The sequence below is a fragment of the Falco peregrinus genome, chromosome 2 (assembly GCF_023634155.1).
Source record: "Falco peregrinus isolate bFalPer1 chromosome 2, bFalPer1.pri, whole genome shotgun sequence".
Lineage (NCBI taxonomy): Eukaryota > Metazoa > Chordata > Aves > Falconiformes > Falconidae > Falco > Falco peregrinus.
Window position 1 is genome coordinate 65,453,401 of NC_073722.1, and position 16,328 is coordinate 65,469,728.

At 39.2% G+C, this 16,328-nt stretch overlaps 1 protein-coding gene across 3 annotated transcripts in view; it reads right to left on the minus strand.

The window, feature by feature from the left end:
* Positions 1-1,206: 1,206 nt before the first annotated feature.
* The window catches only part of TECRL (trans-2,3-enoyl-CoA reductase like), a 67,911-nt gene continuing 52,789 nt past the window's right edge, over positions 1,207-16,328 (minus strand). For 2 of the 3 annotated variants that reach the window (XM_027787689.2, XM_005238026.3), the window contains 7 exons: positions 14,150-14,255; positions 12,308-12,380; positions 10,197-10,240; positions 6,414-6,471; positions 5,027-5,112; positions 4,568-4,613; positions 1,207-3,000 (listed from right to left, as the gene is read on the minus strand). In XM_027787689.2, coding sequence (XP_027643490.1) covers positions 2,873-3,000; positions 4,568-4,613; positions 5,027-5,112; positions 6,414-6,471; positions 10,197-10,240; positions 12,308-12,380; positions 14,150-14,255 — 541 coding nt within the window. In that variant the 3' untranslated portion in view covers positions 1,207-2,872. The remainder of the gene's footprint in view (positions 3,001-4,567; positions 4,614-5,026; positions 5,113-6,413; positions 6,472-10,196; positions 10,241-12,307; positions 12,381-14,149; positions 14,256-16,328) is intronic. The other variant, XM_055796747.1, reaches the window with a different exon arrangement.

Below are 16,328 nucleotides of genomic sequence, written 5' to 3' on the forward strand. Positions count from 1 at the left end.
TGAAGAATTTAGGTCTGTGCTTAAGAGAAAATATTGCCAAAGGAATTTGCAGTTAACTGTTTGCTTCCTCATCAGCCCCTAATACAAGAAGTCCCAGTATATTTAGAGCTCAGTAAGGCATTATTTTCCCCCAGGTAATCAGCACAGGCATGAAAAACTCTCAGGAAAATGTTTCTGTGGCAACAATTGTTTTGGTTCAAAAGGTTCATGGTGCTTCTGGCTAAAATCACTGTCAATTGCAACTTTTTATGTAGTTAATATACTCACTTTTTGTCTAGGCTTTTTTGTTTGCTTGGGGGTTTTCTGCTCACCCCCCCCCCCCCCCCCCCCAAAAAAAAAAAAAAAAAAAAAGCAAGGCCTTCAAAATATTCATCAAAACAAAGGCTGACCATTTTCATATACTTTTTGTTTAAAAGCAAAACATGCCCCCCATGCCAGGAATTTGTGCGGTGGAAGGTATCCCTACCCATGTCAGATGATCTTTAAGGCTCTTCCAACCCAAACCATTCTATGATTCTATGAACTTACCTGTTCTAATCACATGGAACTTGCCCTGAAAATCAGAGAGGGCAGAGGAACACAGAAAGATCTGTGAAGGTACAGGATGTTGATTTATTGCTATTTGTGGAGTCATTTAACACTGTTGACAACAATTTTAGCTGGTCAACACCCCGTTGGTGAAACTCAAAATATCTGCCATGTTTATCTGTGACAGTCTTCTGTAATGTATCTTCATTTATTCTTAGCTAGTGTTTGCTCTTAACCCCATTTGAAAACTGTAGTTTACTACAGGAGCCAAAACCCTTCTCCCACACACTCCATGTATCAAATGATCAACTAATAAGCAGGAAGGTAAACAATTCCTGAAGTATTTCCTTTGCCTAAGCCGACTACTGAATAGGAACCGTGCTCCTAGCGATTGGAATCTCTCTGGAAACATGCCTTGAACAGACTTAAAACTGCAGCTATTGTAATCAAGAGGTGAACAGATAAGTAAGTACTTTTGGCAAGTTACCTTCCCACATGAACTATTTTAAACTTGAACATTGCTAAAATGAGACATTCAGTAAACATTAAATGAAAACAATCCCAGTAGCTGGATCAAAAAAATAGACAGCAGTCTTCACTCACACATCTAACACTGGCTTGGAAAAAAATGAGTTTCAGAAATATTGTTGTTAGATAAGGACTAAAGAGCACAGAAAATTTTTCAAAAATAGATCTTTATTAGCAGTCTGGGTTAGAGAACTGAATGTTCACTGTGACTTGAGTTTTCCATTGAGAGGAGTAAAAAGTTTTAGCTGTTCACAGGTTACAAGTTCAAAAATATGGAAAGTGATTTATTTACATTACTAAGACGAAATTGAGTTACCGTGGCTAATAGGGGCAAGTGTTGCAAGTTAGACATTAGAAAAGGGATATGAACCCAATTTACTGGGCAAATTAACTTTGTTAGAACCAGCTTGAGCTGGTGCAAAGATAACAGTGCCTTTAGGAGACAAATTGCCTGCCTTGCTTGTGCACTGCAGTGTTTCTCTAATGATTATGAAGTTCTTTAGGCAAGCTTTTTCAGTAGCCTAAGGGAGTCAAAAGACATTGATAAATTTGCAACAGAAATAGAATGAAAACTGGACTTAATGCCCCAACTCTCCATATCTTAATACTTGCTGGCTGAAGTAGTTCTGGGTTTGGGTTTTTTTTTTTTTCTCTGTGTAACTAAAGTTATACTTCTGCATGACATAGATGCACTGATTTCTGATTTGCAAATGGAGCTAAAAGAGTTTTCAAGACTTGAATAAAAAGCCCAGAGAATACCTTAAAAAATAACGTAATGGAAAGCAAAGTAGCAGATAGAGAATGACCAAACTGAAGCAAGAGCTGAAACCTTTCAGCAGTGTCCATCTGAAACAGTTCAGATACAGACTGAAATGTATTTGGCAGGATCTCTTTCCTTTTTCGATAATGAGCTGTACTCTGATTCACCTTCTGCCCAAGGATTTCACAGTGCTTAATACAAACAAGGTGAATGGTGTCTGGATGCAGCTGGGCACTGAACAAGGGGATCTTAATGTGCTTGTTAGTCCAGAAAGTCTTTTGCTATTTCCAGAACTTTTCAATGTGAGAAAGGGGAATGGACTTAAATGATGTTCCTAAGGACATGCTGCAAATTAGTAGCAAGATGGGAAGCACCTCATAAACAGTCCCATCCTGCAATCATAGGTCTGATCTGCCTACCTGAAAATGAAAGAAAGCCAGACCTCTCTGCAATGATCAATTTAAGCCAACTTGTATTGAACAATTTGCTATGAGATTCAATTACAGAGAAAGAAAGAAAGAAAAACCTTGTAAAGCTGGACTAGACTGTGTCAACAGCATAGTGGTCGTTCTTTGATGTGATGCTTTAGGGGAGCCAAGGCAGAATGTGCTGTTTCTGTGCCTTTTAATAAAAATAGGGCTGTGAAACATCTGATGCAAAAATCCAAGGCTCTCGTCAACATCTAACACTGAACCTTAAAATCACCAGACCTGAATGCATGCAGATGAGCTGTATTCATTAATTTTAACAGCATCTGTGCCCATTTACACCAGTTAAATATCTAGCCTAACATTCAATATAAGCAATTTTCTTGTCCCTTCCCAATTAGCTCCATTACAGAAAATCTAATTAAATCATATCTTCTAGCAGGAACCAAGAATTCAAGAGCTACATTTTATCACTTAATTAAAAGCTGTTCGTCTTGAACTGTTAATTTTCTGAAAAAGATATCCAGTAGTTCTTCCTCTGATCCACTTTGGTTACTGAATGAAATGGCTCATTTACTCTGAGTTAGCTCTTGAACTGTACACTTAGGCTTCAGTTCTTGTGAAGAGCTTAGAAGATGATAGGAATCATAGCTGCTTTTCTCCGCACCTCTGGATAAAACCTCTTCAGATATAGCTTGTGTTTTTTCTGGGCCCAGAGAGACATCTGGATGACCATCAGGAAAGCAAAAATGCCAACTACAAGGAATAAGAGAGAGGGGAAAAAAAAAAAAAAAAAAGATCATGTCTGTTCTTTCAGTGGCTGTTTCTGTGCATACAAGAGGGTTTATGGAAAAGTCTGCAGTAGTCCCTTCTGTGGGCAGATACAGGTTAACTGTGCCCTTGCTCTTGCAGCCTTGCAGTTACTGATATACCATAGCCTGAGGCTCAGCCTCTGCATCAGAATTCACACAGACAATATGCGCATCTATTAGACATGCCCTGTATCACCTATGACTTCACCATAAATCCCAAGGCCTCCTTGGGCATGGTGCCATCTCAACACAGAATTACCCATGACCTCGACTATTTTTCTGGTTTGCTTTTGTCCTGCAACACTTCTTGTTTTTTTCCTCCAGCTCCGAACCGTAACTTGGGATCGGTGCCGTAACTCCCTGCTGCATGGAGGGAGAGCTCAGCCCTGGGGGAAGCAGGCAGTAGGTGCACAAATAGATTTAGCTGCCTGGCAGTGAGGTCTCACAACAACCAGAGATGCCCAGGCCCCTACTGTGGTTGTCAGGAGCCAGTAAGTGGTCTTTTGAGTGCCTCTTCCTTTGGGATGAGTGGCACCAAATGGGGAATGCTTTTACAGGTACTTTTTGCAAATTCATTATCCTTTCTTCCTTAAAATGAGGTGCTGCATCAGAAACATTCATTAGGCTATCTGGTCAAGTTATGTTTGGGACAATTACAGCAAGGATGAGTGTGCTGTGTATGTTGCTGCTCCCTGCCTTTGTAAATGCAGTCCTACAATGTCCCCAAACTTTCAGGTCATTTCCATACCAGAGCCTAAAGCACAAAAATGTTTTATTTTTTCAAAAAAAATTAAAAGTTTAATTTTTTCATGATGCACTTTAATCCACTTTTGAAATGTCTTTCTTTTTCATTTTTTAAACCACGAGGCTACTTTTTGCAAGTAGCTTTTATAAGTTTCTGGTTTGGAATGCAAAAATAATTAAAAAATGAATGGTCTGGAGAATCTCAGTCCCAGGGACCATATTTGTATGGGTCTTTAAGTCTCTAAAGATGCAGGAAAGTACTGAGCAGGAGTTGCAAATGCTACTAGCAGACTGCTGTTACAAGCTGGCTGCCTGATATAAGCAAATGGGGAAATGTTGCCAGGAACATGTCTCTTTCCTCTTTTGAAATACTAAATACTTCTGTTTTCCTCTCCCTATTAGAAGTATTATTCCAGGTTTACAATGAAAAAAAAAATTCCTGTATCAAAAATGATTGACTGTAATGAAGAATACAACTTTTTTTCTTTTTCTAAATTTCAAAGTCTGCTTTCACTGTGAAAACAGAAGAAACAACAATATTTCACAAAAAGCAGAGAGCTGGTTTTGATCAAAAGAAGGTGTTGTACTAGCATGACACTCTGCAGCTTTCTGAGGGTAGCACTTTGAAGGTTTATACAGTCACATCACAAGGGGGATTTGATGTCAGTATTTCGTATGCTATAAATTTTTTGGCAAATTTTAGATTTCCAGAATGCACTTCCACATACAACAATGTACAGGCTATCTTCATTCTGTTTCAAACTTACCTGGCAGGGTTTGTGTCATCACTGTGAAACTAATCCAAGAACCAACCTGTTGCAAAGAAAAACGCACTGTTAATTGTATAATTTATGTAAAGCAAAAGGGCAAGTTTTCAAAAGCTTCCTCTGGAAGAAGAGCATGACACTTATACTGGAAGAGGGAGAGGAAAAATAGCTAGAAAGGAACCCCCCAGTGTGCTGGATGGGGTAAAGACATGGGTGGTAAATTCTTGGATCACTGGAGAGTCTGCAGTGGAGGGGAATATACACAACAGTCATGATATTGATGTGAGGGAAGAGAAGGGACTGGTGGAGAAACATTTGTGGAGCAAGGAGACTCTGACATACGGAACATAATGATAGATGTGCAGAGGGAACTGCATGGAGGTGCAGATTTTTTGCAGCCAGTGACTGAAACACAGTAACCACCTACTCTTTACATATAAGCAGAAGAAAGTCACATACCTCATATGTATAGTTGGGACAGGATACCAGCAAGAAAAGCCATGTGAAGGGGTTGTAGGTTGGACTTGGAAAACAGGCTTTACTACCTTTATGAAAGGAAAAAAGAAAGAAAAAAAAAAAAGAAAAAAGAAAACAACACAACTTGATAAAACCAGTTTCCATATAGAAAGGGGAACTGAGCCTTATCACAACTTGTCTGTGTAACAGCCCTCCCCTTGCCCAGCGCTCCCAGAGTACAACTTGTTAGAAAAGTTTCTGTGAAATCTTTTGCGACAGAAAAAGCTGTATTTATCCTAGTGAGAATACTGCTTAGTGAGCCATGTATCAGCTTCTACAGGAAGGTTTGGCATGTCCAAAGGATGCAACCTTTGTTCAGAGGAAGAGAGAGACAAGTAGTTTAATGCAGACTAGCCAGCAGGTGAGGGCTAAGGGCACTCTTCTGGGATATAAATGTTGCAGCTGTGTCTTACGCAGCCTGACTCGGGGACATGAACCTGTCCCTTCTCACGTCCTCATCCTTCATCCCAGAGTAGAACAGGAAAACAACTCCAGAGCTAACAGGATGACTCTACAGTCACTGGTAATGCTCACACAAAATGCCACATGCAATGCTTCATTTTTAAGTTCTGGTAACAATGCTATCTTTCATACTTGTAGGCACTGAACATGTAGATTAATTATTTGGCTCTTGCTGCTTGTACCTGAATTACGCCCCTTGCAACAAACAGCGTAAGCACCTGCCTAACCACAGCACATCAAAAGCTTTCCAGAATAGAAACTGACTTCAGTGTGTGCAGTTAATCACACTGTGATTAATATGTGAATAGCATGTTATAGTGGGAAATGACACTATTATTATCTGATAATATATATTTTACTTTCTAGTGTATATAGTGTAACTTTAATTCTCATGGTATGAAAGATCCTGAAAACCCTTGCTTGGAGCAGCCTTTTAAGCGCATACCTATACATTGTTGCCTATGTAGGTATTCATGAGTCTGCCTTTGTGTATTTGTGTGTGTATCTTTGCACGAGACGCACGTATCTAAAAACTCTGCAATCTAATTTAAAAGCTTTTGAAACACTTAAAATGGAATCCTCTGTTGTCAGCCAACAGGATGCTTTAGAGAACTTCCATGTTTAAATCCATATTTAAATTGCAGTTGTGTCTAATTAAGATAAATTTTTTATAAGCTTTGGAGCAACAACGTTGTTGCTAATGTATCCTTGTCACCACATTTATTTTGAAGATGTTATACCAATGGCATGGTACCTACTTCATCTTTCTTTATTCTGTGGATGTAGATATATAAATTACTGTATACTAGCAGAAGATGGATAGGTTAAACACACTTCAGTCTTAAATAGACAGGAAACAAAGACAGACCTGAATGATTTTGGTGAGCTAAAGCTACGTTGATAAAGTGATTTCCAGCTTCGCACATCTGCAAGACATTAAAACCATATTTTCAGTCATATGCTTAAAATGCTGTGGTAACTGCGATTCAGTGCATAATCAGAATCCCCTATTACAACTTAATCTCTGTATCCAGAAAATATGTACTCTGAAATGACTCGCCCATGGGAAATACATTCTGTGATCTTTGTCAAACACACAAGTGTCTAGTGAGCATCATGGGTGCAGCCTGGGGTTAAGTCAATGCTTCAACTCCATACAGCTCAGTGCGGGCAAGCCTTCAGCGTGGTTCCCATGCGCAGCATGTGCAGCATGCTTTGGTCGGGGGAGATCCAAAAGGCTCCCTGGGGTTTAAGGAATTTAGCAAGATACTTTTCTGAACTCAACATCCTTGTCAGGATTTGGATTTAACCCAGACTGCAAAGCAGCAAGTGAAAAGTTGACCACTGGTTTCGTAAAGATGTCCTGAGTTAATGTGCCTACCCTCTTCCTACACACACTTTCAAAGGTGTTCAGCGTAGCACCTCTGTTAACGCTGGTTACAAAGCACAGAAACCAGTTCTCTAGGTATGTCGCAGAGGAAGGAAATACAGGGTGAATAAAAAGGCAGTGTTTCTCTGAAGGGCAGGCTGGTCAAATAGATAGCAGTCAGGAATTGATAAATGAAGAGGACTGGTATTATTCCTGGTTCTGCTGCTCTCTGGTTATACCATGTCCAGCCCTAACCAACCTCTCAAACTTGGTCTTTAATATTTATATGGTTTAAATCTTTGGAAGACACACCATGTCTCCCGGGTGGGTTATACAGCATGTAGTACAAGGTGATTTCACATTTGCTTGTGGCTTTCAGTACTTCATCAATTACAACTACTGTAGAATCAAAACCAATTAGTACCCATATTTAAAGTGGGAACTGGTAGGAAAACCTGTTTCTATTCCTGAAAAAGAAAGTCTGTCAGTACAACAATCTAATGTTATGCTTTTCATGTTTCCCCTGCTTTACAAAGAAAATCAAAATGCTATATACATTTCAGTCTCAGGCTGAACTGAACATTTTTGTTCATTTTTGGGTTTGAAGACTGATTTCTCCTCTCAAACTGAAAAAACCCACAGTGTCAAAAAGTTGTGTTTTCTTATATCATTTGTCATTCTAAATTTTGCAAAGCTGGAAAAACTTAAAAAAATTAAAATAAAAAGGAAGAGTGCTAAAACCTAGAGACCTTAAAAGTATAAAGTCACAAAACTAATGCAGAAAAAAAGAAATATGATTGTAATTTTTAAGCTAATTCTGAAAGTCATCCATAACAAACTTCAATTAAAACCAATTGAAAGAAATATGTAACTTCATTTTATATTGAAATGTGCCATTATCTGGAAGAACATTGTAGATAGCAATGCTGAAAAATTTTCCCTTTTTTGGCAGAGATTTCTATGGGGTTTGTTAGGAAAGTGTAAATCAGGTCTATTAGCAAAGCTGTTACTCTGCATGGATATGTAGTCTTGGGTCAAATCCTGCAGTCCTTTTATGTTTTTTAATTACAATTAACTGGCTCTCATCTATCACAAACACCAGATGTAAAACACTAAATAGCCAGAAAAGGAAATTCTATTATAAAATGCCATATCAGAAGCTGTAATTCTAGCCATAGCAATAGAAGTAATTTTAATTTGCATACTTCCAATTATGAGCTAGAAACATGATTTTTTTCTGATTACTATTATTTTAAAGAAAAAAGTTTCAAAGCTAGAAGTGTTTTTGTGAAACATACTGAAATGTGCAATGCTCATATTCTTGTGGAGCAAGAGAGAGTCACACACTATAGTTAACACCTACTAATTCTATAATCCATTTAAGTAAAACAAGCAAAGGGCATTTCTGCAGGGATTTTTATTGGCTTACCTTTGACTCTGCAGCTGCATTCTGCTGTAATTAGTTCTGTTCCGCTTTAGAAATGTGGCTGCTAATGTTCTATATCAAGATGTACTGCTAAATGTAAGCTAGTCCTTAGTGTCTCAGATATAAAATATGGGGCAGTGGGGAACAGCAGAAAAAAAGGCTTATCATATTTATGATGATAAAATATTGAAGCCTACATACTGTTCCCCCTCTTTATATTCCATGTGTATCTTATGAGAACAACGTCCCTGCAAAGCTCTGAGTAATTTCTCTAAATATGAGAATCTTTCAGACAGGCTTGTTGACACTCTTCAAATCACTCAGTACTATTTTTTACAGCAGCTGCAGATGTATATACTTAAATCAGGATATGTAATAAAGACAAGCCATAAAAGAGGGGAAAAGAAGAAATCTTCCAAATATTTTGTTCATATGTTTTAGAAAACTGTGAAAACAGCTTCAAACTATTTTATTTTGTAGACTGCTGTTTCAAATTAATTGTCTGGGAACCTGCCAGAACAAGATCTGAAAGGGAAACGTTTTGAGTCTCCATGGGTAGGAAGTTCTCAATAAAGCTGCAAGAATTCAGACCACAGAGCAGGTGCTGATGCAGATCTGAAGGGGATGGCCATAGTTATAGCAAATTCCCCCGGCAGGACTCATCTCTCTGCTTGATGGCAGCGTTTTCCCTAAAAGCTATAGCAGGGTGTGTTACACTGACAGGGGGAAGGATGTTTCATTAGACAAGGAGGCTTTTTCTATGCAGAGATTTTGACAGGGACAAGTTTTATTGGTAACACTGAGTATGCAGGCAAATGGTTTGCTTGGTTTCAAGCAACCCCTGAGCTTAGGAAGGGCAGACAGTAAGGCTCTGGATGCACTACTGCCTACTGCTGCCAAAACCTCCTGTCTCCTAGTACAGGATTATTGCTTTCAACTGTAGAGCCTCATTGAGGGTATGAACTTCTTCATATGACTATTTTGCTTGTCTTTGCTTTAGCTTATTACGGCAGGAAAAGCTGAGAACTGCATGGACAACCCCAGAAACAAACACTGCCAAAAATATGATCTTTAAGCATCTCAATTTGCGAAAGCATTTAAATATTGCTAAGGAGTTATTTGAATGATTTTTTGAAGAGTGTTTGCCTGAAGGAACCTAAACATGTTACCTGTCCCACCTTCCTGTTATGTTTCTAGAAACTGATCTGTATCTGATTTTCAAAGAGGCTGTTTTGGCTACTGACCCGTGTTTGCTTGGGTAAGTCAACACTCAGCATTTCCAAGTGCAATTCCCGCAGAGGGTGGAAGAGAATATACATTTCCACATGAGAATTTCTTACTGAGTCTCTGTCTTACTATACAGTTATCTTCATTCAAACATGAGTTTCAGTAGTCTCGGCCACCCTTTGTCACCTGCGCTTTCTCTTGACTTAACCCGCCTTGGCAGCAATTGGTTTTGTTGGTTTTAATAGCTGTTGAGGTTAAATTAGTCAGGGTACACAGCACTATTGCAAAGTCTGCTTAGGATGTAATTCTTCAGTGTTTTAAAAATGGCAATTTTCAATCTGTCTAAATATTAGTGGTTTTACACAAAATTATGAGTAGTAATATTGTTGATGATGTTCTCATGGCAGTCAGATACAGTATTTCACATTAAGCTCTGTATAGGTAAATAGTATTAGGAGACTTCCTGGCCTGGAAATCTTAATCGATTATCACTAAATCCAGTCAAAGGACACAGGGTTGTGAGTGTGGATGTATATGTACACACAAATGCATGTGATGTTATTGCATTTTGTTAAATCGTGAGTTACTCCTATTTCGCTATCATCAATAAAAGTTATTTCTGTACATACCAGAAAAGCAAGAGCAGCAAAAGAAATTTGTCTGTGGCCAAATGCTAGAAAATAGGACAAAATTATAAATTGCATTTTACAGTAAGCACATGGTTTGATATAGGTGAAATTAATCTAGTGTTGACGAGCAGAAATACTTCTTTCCTGACAGGGTCTGCAGAAAGAATGGATATTATCACACACAATATGAGGAGAATGCAAATAATAACATCACTCTAGAAATGCCAGTCTCTTCGCCACTAATCTCAAGGCAGTTTTCACCTAACTTTTTCTGGTATTTCTCAGCTTCATATATCTAAGTGCTTTGTCAATGCAGTTGGTGGTGTTAAGGTTCTTGGAAAGGCAAGGGGAGGGATGAAGTGAAGGTCAGTGGCAGAACCAGGCTGGGTATCACAGTCTTATCCATAGGCCGTTTTATCTGCCTGAGCAGAGAACCCAAGACATAACCTATCCATTACTTTTTTTTGTTTTTAGTAGTGACACAGTAGTAAGGTTTTACTATATAGCCACTATCTGCTTCACAGTCTCACCATGCAAGAAATATATTTCGCCTTTTCAATTTTTATGTGCTCTTTACCTGCCCTCTCCTTTTTGATGTTGTCCACAGACCACTGTAGTGCTGTACCATGTTTGTCTCCAAAGGTTTACAGTTCTCAAGTAAATCTTGGTCATGGCTGAGGGCTACAGACCACGCGTACGTACCTCACTTCCCTGACCAAGTCTCATCGAGCCTTTACTTTTGAGAACCCTTTTTCTCTGGCTGGCACATGACTCCTCTATGGCTCCAACGGCATGCTCTAAAACTCCTCCTCAGAACAACCAGAGCATGTCAACCTGTGAGTCTGTAGCTGCTAAGCAGATGTTTTCCATGGGCCTTTTGTCAGCCTGGTTTAATTTACCATGCCTGCATAGCATTCTGCAACTCCCTGCTTGCCTTTCCTTACCTGTCCCCAAACTCGCCATCTCTGGGTATGGCTGTGGAGGTCACCTGCTGCCGCATCAAAAACAAACCACCATTTTACTGATCTAGATAACTATGCCAGAGGGCTGGTGATCTCCAGCATTAGACCAATGGACCTATAATTGTCATTTTAAGGTGGTGGCAAGCAATTAGAAGTACTTATGAATGTTTTCTGTGTTGGAATGCTGTGTCCTGAACTAATGGTTTCCTTTATAAAGAAGCTGCACCTAGTGATTTGATGATCTGGACTGCTAAAACCTGTGTCTGGGAAAGTTTCAACGTTGTTTGCAGCGTTACTCTTAAAGCCACACTAAATTCAGCTGTCTTTCAAAGAATCACATAATTTTGAAACAGAACTTCTGTGTTATTTTGAAAGGAAAACAGGTGCCATGTAGGAGAAATTTCTGATTTAAAAAAATTAGTAATTTGACTGAGTGTAAATAAAAATGGCAAAGCAAACCCTTTGTTCCTGAAGTGCATAAATAAGTATAACATGCAGAGGAAAAGGAAAACTAAGGTGTAGCAAGGAAAGTAAAGTAGCAGGAAAAAACTTATGCTAATTATGCTCAAAAGAAGCAAAAGTTCAAAGAGTAAACAAGAAGAAAAAAAATAATGAAGAAACAGCAGAGCAACAATAAAATATAATGAGAAAGAACAAAATGATAAACGACATCTAGAAGCAAAAACCAGGATTTTTTTTCATTATCAGCATCAGTATCTGATTGACTTTTACTGGTTTCTCACGCACACACTCACAAATCTTAATTTTCATGAAAAGGATGTATCTTTAGCAAACAAATATCGCCTCCAAGAAAATGGAGCTGGCACTAGTTCTCTCCTGCATTCTTAGTACATATATGGTGAAGATGAGCAAAATGTATCAATCTTTGTGTTTTCTCCATTGGGCAATATTTCCAGTTCATAAAACTCGACAGCGACTGACCATTGCTGAATGGGAACATACATTCAGTGACACAGCAGGAGAGCCTCCCACATGACAGTCTTCCTTCTGGCAGGGAGTAAAAGCTAATCTCTGACTAGATTAGTCATATGATCTCACGTTGGGGACATCTACTGCTTTTGGAGGACTTAAGATTGCATATCAAAAACTTTTTAAAACCAAGCAGTTTTGTGTGCTACTTATACATACATGGTGGCGTATATTGTGGATGGTTGATGTAGTATGCAATCCAGGAAGTGAACCCCCAGTAAAAGGCACAGCCCTGGAATGGACAAAAGATTTTTTTTGTTGTTGTTAGAAAGGGTGATAAGCAAGTTCAAACCATAACTTTATAAATATAAATTCTAAGTGCAAAACCCAGATGACCATTGCAAGACTTTGCAGCAGCTTCTTGAGTCACAGAATATAGATCTTTGTAAGATGCTACGAAGCCACTAAAAAAAGAACCCTAAAAGGTCACAGATTGTGTGGCTATGTATGTTGTTGTATTTATGTATGTTGAATGTGGTTTATGCCTCTTGTAGGAAATTCTTATTTGATTCTGCTGCTGAAGGGCACATTTCTCTATTGTTAGAGCAGTTGTACTACTAAAAGTCTCGGGCTGGTTAACACAGCTGAGCTGTTACTATACCTTAAACTCAGCATTTCCAAGCAAGATTGAACTAGCCAAACAGAACACTAAACCAGCTGAGGCAAACTGAGGTAAAACTGAATTGGCCTGCCTTAACCCTACCAAAATAAAGGCTCACAGTTCCTATAAAGATAATTGAGTTACACACTGCACCTACTCCATTGGATTCGGCCCCAGTTCATCTTCTTGTTGAAAAGCAGCACCCCAGCTGCCTTTGCTTGATGAATGAAGCCGTGGGCTTGGGAAAGCCCAAGCAGAGAGAATGTGATCATGTTTTGCTCTGTATAGGGGTCACTGCTCCCATGCTTTGTACAAGGAAAAACCAAAACCCACCAGCCAACCAACCAGAACCACCCTGGAGACTGCATAAAGCTTTTCTGTGTGTCTGAGTTAAGGATCCCATTCTCAGTTCCCTCTTGGGAAGAGCAGTGTGCTGGTACTGGCTACAGCTCCACCCCATAAGCAGGGCTGCCAAGTCAGGCATTCTCTTTTTAATCTTTTTATGCAGCGCTCCCGTGGTACACAAGGAACTAGCAGTAACTGTGGGTCTTTTAACTCCCACATGCATGAATCACGTTGGAAATGGTACTCTGGTTCCAAAGCCATTTAACTTATATTCATCTTTTTCTTTTCTTTTTTTTTTTTAACTTTATTTTATTTCTCTTACATGTTGTATATTGTAAAACTTCTCTAGTTGTGTATCCTATTAACTCCTTTCTGACTGGAATTGAATTGAGCCACCTGTTATGGCCATACATTTATCTCCTTCACTAAAATCTTCAATATATTGTAGAAGTTTTACAGGGCGGGTCACCGAATGGGGTGGGAGGAAGGGTGATACAAAATGACCAAGACCGGGTACATGAAAGGAAAGAAAAGAAAGCCTATGAGTGACACACAGTCGAAATTCAAGAGGCTTTGCAGGACAGACTTTAGGCTAGATCAGTATCTTCCTTCCTGAGGCCTCGATCTATAAAACAATATGTTTTTTTCTACTTGTAATTTGAATTTTGTTTCCTAATGCAAAGCCTGTTGCTTGCTCTGTATTTATATTGCATTGAGGATGTGGAGTGTGATTTCTGTCAGCATTGCTAGATGTCACAGCAGCATATCTCATAATAAAAATAGCATTCAGCCTGAAAAATATCCTGGACATGAGAATTAGCCCCTTGGGTGGATGAGTCAAGGTGGACATTGACATGCAGGAGCTAAAATGGACATTGATTTCAATTGGTGTCCTTGGGGACATGGCCCTGAAATTCTTCTTATTTTTGTATTTTGATTAACCATAATTTCTGGAGCTAGAAAATAAATTATTTTTTAATTTTCTTATCTTCTTCCAAAGACTGCTTTGATATGAGGATATTCTCTCTTACACAGAATCATAAACACATTGTCACCTTTATCATATTTTTCAGAGGAGTGTGCCCTCCTGAAAACTTGTGAACAAATAATGTCTCCAGAAGATGTCTGATGTAGTGTAAACAATGGCAGAAGCAGGCCAAGCTGGAAGAAAAAAAAAAAAGGAAATTAAGGTAAGTGAAAGACTGCTTTTTATTATTTCACAATTTAACGTCACAAAAGGAATAAGGACTAATATTCCAAAACTGCAGTCACACTGAAATCATGAGATTTAAGATATTGCCTTAATTGAAGCATCTGGAACCAAAGATTAATGGAATCATTTTCAGTGTTATACAAAGTTGATTTCATTTTGCAGGGAAGCAACTTCTTTTTACTAGCCTTGAAATGAAAAGAGCTCCTCGAGCTCTGAATGTGATGCATAGCCCTGACAAGACATTAAAACAGGACAGCTGTGTATGCAAGCAGGCGTCTGCTGTGCTTTTCCAAAAGATCTCTCCCGTGTTTTAAGGCTACCTGAGTGCTCCTGTAGGATATGCCTGACATTTAAAACCATTCTAAATATCTTCTGAATGGTTTCCTTGTCCTTTGCCAGCTCAAGTAGCTGCATGGAGGTAGTTTGTATTTCATTTCCTTGTGGACGCAAAATGAGATTTTGTTGCAAAGTTAATCCATTCTGATGGCTTTTTTGTCGCCCGTTACAAAGAAATGAGGTAATTGTTGTAGAAATTATTATATTGATTCCCTTTTGAGGAAGATTATGAAACAATAACAGGCATTGCTGATTTGCTTCCAAGAATGAGTTGCAGCTCATAGAGACTGAGTTTCAGAAACAAATGTCAGGAGTGATTCCTGGTGGCATTTTATCTTGGTTACATGTACTGTACTACCAGAGCCCGTCTCACTGCAAACCAATTATAAGACATAAATGAAAAGTGGTTTTCAGCATGTGAAATCTCAAATGCTTTTATTATGCATCTTGTATGGTAGCCAGAGTCAAAGATTAAACAATTTCAAAGTAATTAAACCAGAGAGAATTGAGCTAAGAAAAATTCAAACAATTAACGACTTATCCAAAGTCTGGAGCAAACTTCCAGCTTTGCTAGGAATTTTAAAATTAATTTTACTTAGGATGGGGACCTTAGATGAACCCATTAAGGAGCAGTCACTGGAAGCATTCTGCACACCCCCTGACCACTTGAAAGAAGGCAAAGGTATTGCTGTCTCTTCTGTGTTACCAGAAACTCTCCTTTTAAGTGTATGAGCAATAGAAGGCAGGCAAGCATCTTGCAGCTCTGGATTTGAATTCAGCTACTCTGTGCTCTCATTCCCAGCTCCACTGGCTCCCTTAATGTCTCTCCAAGTCTCTGTTCCTCCATCTGTAAATGGTATTATTATTCACTGTGCTTCTCTGTTGTATGCCAGCTGCCTTGATTCTGCGATCAGTGTGTAGAAAAATGCTGTGGGAAAGCTGAACAGTTCCTTGAGGCTCCTAGTTCCCTGTGTGCCCTCCTATTTCCACTGCTCCAACTTACACAGCTGACAGGCTTCCCTTGATCACATTCCACCCCTCCACCAGGCACTGATCTCCTGGAATGGGGACAACCACACTGAAGAGAACTTCCTTAAGTGTGAAAGTTCCCAGCCTGCCTGGTGCATTAGCCACCATTCCCTGGAAGGGTACAGTAGGTGGTGGCAGTGCCTTGAGCCTCTCGCAGTTATCATGGATAGCTGTTTGCCACTTTCTTGCCTGTAACAGTTCTTAATCCCTCCCATTGATCATGTCTGTTTTGTTTCTTCCAGTCCTTCAAAAGGCTTGGGAATGGCAGGGACTGTTGAAGGTCATAAAAAGCTATCTTGGTTGACTGTCCTCTCTTCATTGCTTTTTGGCAGCCTCTTGAGTTCTAGCAGACTAAGCAGGTTGCATTTCCTTGTGGTCAGCTCCTACTGTATTATATCGGAGGAGATTAATTTTCCTTGTTAGCATTCCTGTTTCAGTGATGGAAAGAAGCAAAGCTGTCTGGTTTGTGCTTATATATGAGCTGCTCTGATTTGTTTCGGTACAGCTAGATACAACCTGTGCTCTTTGCTGTCCAGTAACGGCGGCTGAGCTCTTGGTTTTGTTTGTCACTTGACCGTGCTATTCCTTAAAAGTCTTTCAGAACTCAAATATGTTACATATGGCCGTAGGGAACAGTTGCAGTTTGAAGAGGTTAG